This window comes from Etheostoma spectabile, unplaced genomic scaffold (assembly GCF_008692095.1).
Source record: "Etheostoma spectabile isolate EspeVRDwgs_2016 unplaced genomic scaffold, UIUC_Espe_1.0 scaffold273, whole genome shotgun sequence".
Lineage (NCBI taxonomy): Eukaryota > Metazoa > Chordata > Actinopteri > Perciformes > Percidae > Etheostoma > Etheostoma spectabile.
Genome location: NW_022605577.1, coordinates 852,539 through 860,567, shown reverse-complemented (window position 1 = coordinate 860,567; position 8,029 = coordinate 852,539). Strand labels below are relative to the sequence as shown.

The 8,029-nt window shown below is 41.8% G+C and overlaps 1 protein-coding gene across 2 annotated transcripts in view; it reads left to right on the top strand.

The window, feature by feature from the left end:
- zgc:66433 (cancer-related regulator of actin dynamics) overlaps positions 1-5,226 on the top strand; it is a 94,672-nt gene extending 89,446 nt beyond the window's left edge. For both annotated transcript variants that reach the window (XM_032510850.1, XM_032510851.1), the window contains exons 13-16: positions 433-595; positions 760-878; positions 2,314-2,407; positions 3,484-5,226. In XM_032510850.1, the coding sequence (XP_032366741.1) occupies positions 433-595; positions 760-878; positions 2,314-2,407; positions 3,484-3,965 (858 nt within the window). In that variant the 3' untranslated portion in view covers positions 3,966-5,226. The remainder of the gene's footprint in view (positions 1-432; positions 596-759; positions 879-2,313; positions 2,408-3,483) is intronic.
- Positions 5,227-8,029: the final 2,803 nt, after the last annotated feature.

Here is an 8,029-nt window from a genome sequence, read left to right as displayed (position 1 = left end):
TAATCACAGACTGGAATATGTCAACTTTTACTCAACACTATTTCAAAAACACTTCAATATTTTGTTCAAATGCTATAAAATTGAATAAGACGCCCCATAATGACTGAAAGTAGAGATTTGTACTTTCAAAAGAGCATTGTGTGGAATCAGTCATGTTTTTTAGGGGAATTACAAATAGGTAGTTTACAAAGAACATTGATATAGGAAAACAGGTCAATTTGACTTGAGGACATTATGAGGGTTAAATATAAAACCGTATTAATATAAACTATAAACAATAAGGTGATAATGGTAATGCCGTGTTGGTAGCTTGTTTCTGCTGTCCCCAAGAGGCCAAAAAATAAATTTATGCTGGTGTAAAATAAGTTTTTGCATGGAAATTTTTTTTGTATTTTGCATTTTGTATTCATGATCTTATTTTCCCTTATGCAGCCTCCCATTGAGCCTCCAGCTCAGCCAACCAGCTGTAGAGTGGACTCCCCGCAGCCAATCAGTGTGATGCCCTCCATAAGTCAGCCAGTCAGCAACAAGCCTGCCCTCCCTAAGAAACCGGATGGACACGGAGACAGTGTAGGAAAAAACAAACGCATTTCAGGTGTGTGTGTCCACATGCAAACACACACCATTATTATATACCAACTGCACAATGCTTACATCTTTCCTATGCATATTTTCCCAAGACTCGGGCCAAATCCGACTAGTAAGTAAATATTAAATAGCTCATGGTGTAACCGAGTATCTGCTGTGTTTTTGATTCAGACCCAGCTGCAGGTCGTGGCTTTTCTACTGGATCGGATTCTCCGAGCTGGATCTCTGTGGCTAAGCAGAAACAGAAGATCTATAAAGAGAACTCACTAGAGGAAATAACTATCAGGAAGGTAAAAGGTGTGGTGTGTGTGTGTGTGTGGTGTGTGTGGTGGGTGTGTGTGGTGTGTGTGTGTGTGTGTGTGTGTGTGTGGTGTGGGTGTGGGTGGTGTGTGGTGGTGTGTGTGTGTGTGGTGTTGGTGTGTGTGGTGTGTGTGTGTGTGTGTGGTCATGTATGTCTTTCATTGCCAGCAAAACTGTGAAGTGACCTTTAGAATAAAGTGTCTGAGATTGTCTGATATCCTAAAATAAAAACAAAACACAATAGCATGCGTGTCCTATGAGTGGTGGAGCAAAATATAAACTGACCACATTAATATTTGCACGCAATCAGACCAAAATGGACATAATTGCATTGTAGCCTACAGTATATTTGAGCTTAATACCAGAGATACACATGTTAGTTCTAGTTCAAGAGGGGTGGGAATCAATAGATTATTATCACGATACCTATGTCACCGTACAACGTTATTGCAGTTTTGTTAAATAATAAATATTGCAATTTACTTGCTTTTTTTCAACTTCCAAAAGAAAAAACGTTGTCAACATCTTGCGTCTGTTCAATTGTATTGCTGTAAAATGGGATTCAACAACAAAGTGACCAAAATTGTCTTGAAAACCTGAGAAAAAAGTTACATTCCCATGTACAGTTCATACAATAAAAGGTGGATACTTGGCATCTGTGCATCAGAACAGTATTGCCATGGTAAATATTGCAATAATATTGACGTTTTTCCGTTAATGGTACCTGCTCGACTCAGCTCGGCTTTAATTGCGGATTAGTGCCGCCTCATGTGTGAGGCGAGCGTGGCTGTTCGTCATACGCACACACACACACACACACACACACACACACACACGCACGCACGCACGCACGCACACACACACACACACACACACACACACACAGAACGTCGAAATTGCGTTGCTTTTGATTCTCTGTATGTGGCTGTTGCCAGAAGACAATTTAGTTTCAAAAGAAGCCGGAGGGTTGCCAGGTTGGATCGGTGGTTAGAGCAGGTGCACGTTAAACTTAAAGGTGGAAAAGCCCCCAAAAAACGTAAACTAAAAAAAAAAAAAAAAAAAAAAGAAGCTGGAGGCAGCAAGAAAAAAAGAAAACACTGGCTAAACCATTAGTAAACCACAGTATGTGGTACTAAAAGCAGGAAAAGGAAAAACCAAAAAGTTGAGGCGAGTCAAGTCGAGGAGACACACACACACACACACACACACAAACACGCACACACACATATTTCCATACAGTGGAAAAACATAAGTGTGTTGATTTCTGACATGGTGGTTAGGTTAGAGGGGGATATGGATAAGATGGTTGTATACTGTGCGTTGGCTTCCATGTGTTCAGTTACTCCACACACACATTTCCAGCCACATAATGCATATATTTATATGTATAAGTGTATAACTGACTGTGCTGCTGTCTGTCGTCAGGAGGAACCAGAGAGGAAGAGGTCACTGCCGATGTCTGTCAGCTCAGCTGGAAGCAGGGAGCCCAGCAACGGAACAGCTGAGTTCACCGGAAAAGGTCAGAACACACACACACACACACACACAGACACACACACACACACTGAATCCCTGTATAACAAGGTGTGGTTTAAGCTCACTAAATATTTCCTTTTCGTTGCACTTGTTGTGTGGAGAAAACACTTTGGACTGATGCAGTTCTGACCTCGTCTGGATAAACTGTGCTACTGCAACCAACCCGACAGAACTCAGTTTTAACATTTTAACGTCGGTCCTCTGGTCTCTGAGGCACTTCATGGGCGCATTGATCACATATGGCTGCTGACTCATAAACACATGATTGTTGAAGATCACAATTTCACCGAAATATAACAAGAATTATTTTTCTTAATTTCTGAGGAAGGTGGTCATAGAGTATAAAAATGGAGAAAAAAAACCTCTGTGCTGTTTCACATATTATGACTGTGCTTCTCTGTGGTGTGTAATTAATGTGATTATTATTCTTTGGTGCTTCTTTTGCTCAAACCCGTTATGCAACTGGTGCCATCTACACATTGTTAGATGCATAATTGTATGCGGTTTCCTGCAAATGTGTACCTGTATTTTCTGAAAACCACATTTTTCACTTTTAGACTAGAATGCCTTTATTGTCATTATACACAAGTGCAGTACTTGTGCAACGAGATTGAAGCAACCCCTTTACAGTGTCAACACGAAATGTAAAAATATAAAACGTATAAAATCTAAGTAGTGCAGAAGAAGAAGAAAAAAGAGAGGGGAACATGGTGCAGAGTTCCTGAGAGAAACTATATACATATATAAAATACTCAGCAAGATAAAGGGTTTGTATACACATCATGCAAAAGTATAGTTATCGGTGTATTGAAGGTCCGGAGTATTGAATATTGCACAGTAATTAAATCAAATAGTTAAATATTAAATATTGCACTGTAATGAAATGAAATAGTTAAATAGTTAAATATTGCACTGTAATGAAATTGCACAGAATTCCAGTGTCTTTTTAGGTATTATATATAAGTATTTTATTAGCTTTTGATACGACAGCTTTCTTACTAAGATGATGTCACATTGTGTGTTGATTGATGTGTGTGTTTCCGTTTCTTTTCTTTTCAGTGAGTCCGTTGGAGATCAAAAAGCCTTCAGCGTCCGTAGAAAAGGAGGCCAGGAGGGCTCTCTCTCCTCCAACTCCGGTGCCACCTCAGCCTCCTAAATCCCAGTCGCTCCCCTGCCCTGTCCCCCCCAAACCCCAGCTTCCCCCCGCCCAAGCTAACTCACCACAGAGATCCGTGTCACCCCCTGCTCCCATTCCTGTTCCCCAAAAATCTCCCTCTAGCACAAGCCCGCCACCTCCTCCTAAAACTGCCACCTCGTCCAAGACACCCCCGCCCCAGAGCGTGACACTTACCTCCCCTCCGTTTTCATCGAGAACCGCAGCGGAAAAGTCTGGTTCAAGAGCGCCGGGCCTTTCCAGCCAGACCCCGGCCTCGCAGCGAGGCCAACCTCCCCCGGCTTCGCCCCAGGATGAGCCTCCCTGGATGGCCCTGGCCAAGAAGAAGGCCAAAGCCTGGAGCGAGATGCCCCAGATCGTCCAGTGACGGGCCCAGGGTTCAGTAAGATCTTGTTGATGGGGTTGAAGTGGGCAGAGAGTTTGGAATGGACCCGAATGCATTTGCACACAAAGAGCTGTTGTTGTTTTCTCACTTCCTGGTTTTGTATCCTGGCTTAAGTCTTCAGATTGGTACAAGCCATCCAATCACGGCTGAAGACTGGCTCAGTTTGACTCCTTCTTTCTTAACGTCCTTATGTTGTACAGTCATGTTTCTAAGAGACAGGGTAAGACCCCAAACGCTAATGCCTCTTACTTGACGTGGATTCATATTTTTTCAGTATATTAAAATGTGCCTGAATGAGACAAAATATCTGCAGTCTAGCAGCAGAAAGTATAAATCTTTATCTAAAGTGTCAGATGATTCCACCGATATCACTAAATATTTCAGGGAAGACAAAGTAATTTTTATAAAGACCAAATTTTATCCACAGAAAGTTGGTTAAAAGTGACAAAGAGACATTTGTGTGTGTGTGTGTGTGTGTGTGTGTGTGTGTGCTGTGGTGGTTGTGTGGTGTGTGTGTGTGTGTGTGTGTGTGTGTGTGTGTGTGTGTTTAAGCCAGTGATACCATGCTCACATTTTGAGGAATGTGGAAAATGTTGTGACCAGAGAGTACAATGGGCTAACATCCAAGTTCAGTGGAATTTGCTGAACTCACTGCTGCCGGTCATGAGTTTTAGCAAAAAATCGCTGACTCATGTTTCCTCAATCTGCTCTCTGTGTATCAGGCTCTCCATAAATACATTTCTTGTAACACGATCCACTGACGCCAAGCTGTTTGTTGTGTTAGCGCGTGCTGGGTGTGTCTATTATGTTCCAGGTTGTCAGTGAAAATAATATTTTTAATTTTCTCTTTTGAGATTTTCAATACATAATTACACCGTGTCATCATCCTATCATCTCCAAAAATGAATCTGTTCAAGAATCAAAGCCACCCATCATCACATTGACTTTTGTGTGTTTTTAATATTTTTCAGTGAATCGTTACGTCGGCAACATTTTCCACTTATAACCACTTATAACCGACCATGTAAATAAAACAGAAATCAAGACACTGCTAATAAATCACCCGGAGTATGAGTTTGCTGCAGGATGCAAAGCATCATTGGAGGAAAGCAAGTTTCCCCGCTGAAAGTTGACTTTGTATCAATTACGGTATGGTTTATGCATTTTTGCTTCAGTTTTTTTATTGCCTTTTTGAGAATTTGTCTTGTACATAAAATGTGCAGTAAAGAACAAATGAAAGTTTTTTGTTTGTTTGTTGCTGTTGTATTTTCTGTGTTTGCCCACACACAGTTTTTGCAGAGGAACTAGAAAAGGAAGTGTATTTTTCTTCATCACCACAGCACAGAGTCCATCTATTTTGGTTTGAGAGCTAAAATGCCTTTAATGCACTATAAATTCCATGGACATTTTATAGGCATATTCCAGTACTTGTTTACTATTAATATAATTAATTCCACTACTACTATACTACTGTAAATGATTAATTATTTCCAAATCAGAATTGCATCCCTGGAATTGTAATAAGACGTTTTAAAGGTCCCAGGGCATAACAATGCCACTTTATGAGTTTTTTTAACATTAATATCAGTTCCCCCAGCCTGCATATGGTCCCCTAGTGGCCTGGGTATCCTGCTCTGCCTTTGAGAAAATGAAAGCTTAGATGGGATGGAAACTTGCTCCTTATGATGTCATAAGGGGAAAGGTTACCTCCCCTTTCTCTGCTTTGACCGCCCAGAGAATTTGCCCCCCCCCATGAGAAAGAAAGAGACATCATGGCTTTCAAACATAGACTGTTAATATCATCAAAGTCCATCTACGGAAAGCCTGTTCACTCACAATTAAGCCCCATTTTACCGAATTTTGTTGCAGTTCCACTGGGGGCAATCGTGGTCCAGTGCAAAACAAATGGGACTCTATGGAGCTAGATGGCTAAATTTGTCTCTTTCGCCTGATTGCCTGTTAGGATGGCCGCATAGCGGTTGGATAATTACAGCAACAACCTGCATTCTGTCTGAATACTAGCAGGGGGAGACTCCTTAAATCTGCATTCTATCTGTATTCCTGCAGGGGGCAACTCCTTAAACCTGCATTCTATCTGTATTCCTGCAGGGAGAGACTCCTTAAACCTGCATTCTATCTGTATTCCTGCAGGGGGCGACTCCTTAAACCTGCATTCCATCGTATTCCTGCAGGGGCGACTCTTAAACTGCATCTATCGGTATTCCTGCAGGGAGAGACTCCTTAAACCTGCATCTATTGGTATTCCTGCAGGGGGCGACTCCTTAACCTGCATCTATCTTATCTCTCTGCAGGGGCGACTTCCTTAAACCTCTTCTATCTGTATTCCTTGCAGGGGGCAACTCCTAAACCTGCATTCCATCTGTATTCCTGCGGGCAACTCCTTAAACCGCATTCATCTGTACTGCAGGGGGCGACTCCTAAACTGCATTCTATCTGTATCCTGCAGGGGGCGACTCCTTAAACCTGCATTCTATCTGTATTCCTGCAGGGGGCGACTCCTTAAACCTGCATTCTATCTGTATTCCTGCAGGGGGCGACTCCTTAAACCTGCATTCTATCTGTATTCCTGCAGGGGGCGACTCCTTAAACCTGCATTCTATCTGTATTCCTGCAGGGGGCGACACATGCAAAAAGGAGGCTGTTTCTGTAGAAGTCAATAAGAAAGTGACCCACTTCTCACTTGATGCATTAACATTTAACATTAACATTTTCATAATGCGTTTATAGTCTCAACGGCTAAAAGTCTTCTGTAACACAGAATGATCATTTTTCGAATAATGGTCTCGTTGATTTTAAAATTGGTGATATAGAAGGGGTTGTTTCAGGGCGTGGCTATGATGTGATTGCCAGTGGAAGTGTATTAACGTAACTTGGCTCCTCCCCCACTCCGCCTTCTCATCTAAAGTATTAGGGGACCACTAATGTCTATAAAAAAAGGACTTCAAATTAAATATAAGCTAAAAACAAAATGGATATAGACTACTTTAGACCCGAGGTCAGCAAACTTGCCATTTTCAGCCAAACTTTTTTTTGTATTTGTCTGAAGCCGCAAATCATGTTGCGGCTCATAATGAAGGGAACAGTGAAATTGATGAGATTGGTGATGTTTGTTGGCCTTGTCTTTAACACTCACATTTGCCCGACTTTCCGCAACAGTTCCAAAATCACTCGTTTGACGTTGTTTGCAGTGAAAGCAAATGAGTCCTACCACGCACCATACATTTCTTAACTTTCAAGACTCCTATTAAAGTTGGGCAAAATATAATTGATAAGGCTGGAGAAGTAAATATGCCATGAGGCATATTTTACTTACTTACTGAAATGTTGAACTTACAACAATGTCAAAGCCTCGTGGAGCTACTGGTGAGTTGCTATAGACAAATAGTTAAGAATAAATATAATCCACCTAAAACCTTCTGTGACTTATTGTATTACTGAACAGATTTAGCATGTGCAAAGTTTCTAGGGATGCTATTTAGAATTTTTGATCAATTATACTGACCTATTGAAAACTTAAATTGACGAGTACTTTGCCAAACGGAGTTTTGAACACTTACTGTACTGTGGCATGTACATGTCTGCACATCTGTGTTGTGTGAAGGTGACTTTCTCCTTATGTGTGGCCAGATTCTGAGGCGTGTGTGTGTATCTTGCAACATGAGCCAATTTTGTGTGTGTGTGTGTGTGTGTGTGTGTACAGGAAGCTGTAATCAGAGGGCTGTTTAAACTTCCCAGATGTCTTTTCTGGGTGAGTTAGGTAACACGGGGCGCTGCTGCCCTACTTCTTATACATGCACTGTGACACACACTCACTCACTCACTCACTCACTCACTCACTCACTCACACACACACACATTCCTACTTGCTGCCCCAAGCTGGACCAGCAAGATGTACAATATGTGTGTGTCCTTGCCAAGTATCCATAGCGATAACTGCCGGGTGCTGACCTTCTCATTTACAGGTTATGTAACCAACCAACTTGGCAGAATTCACAGAGGTAAGGAGATGGGGGAGGGGGGGGGGG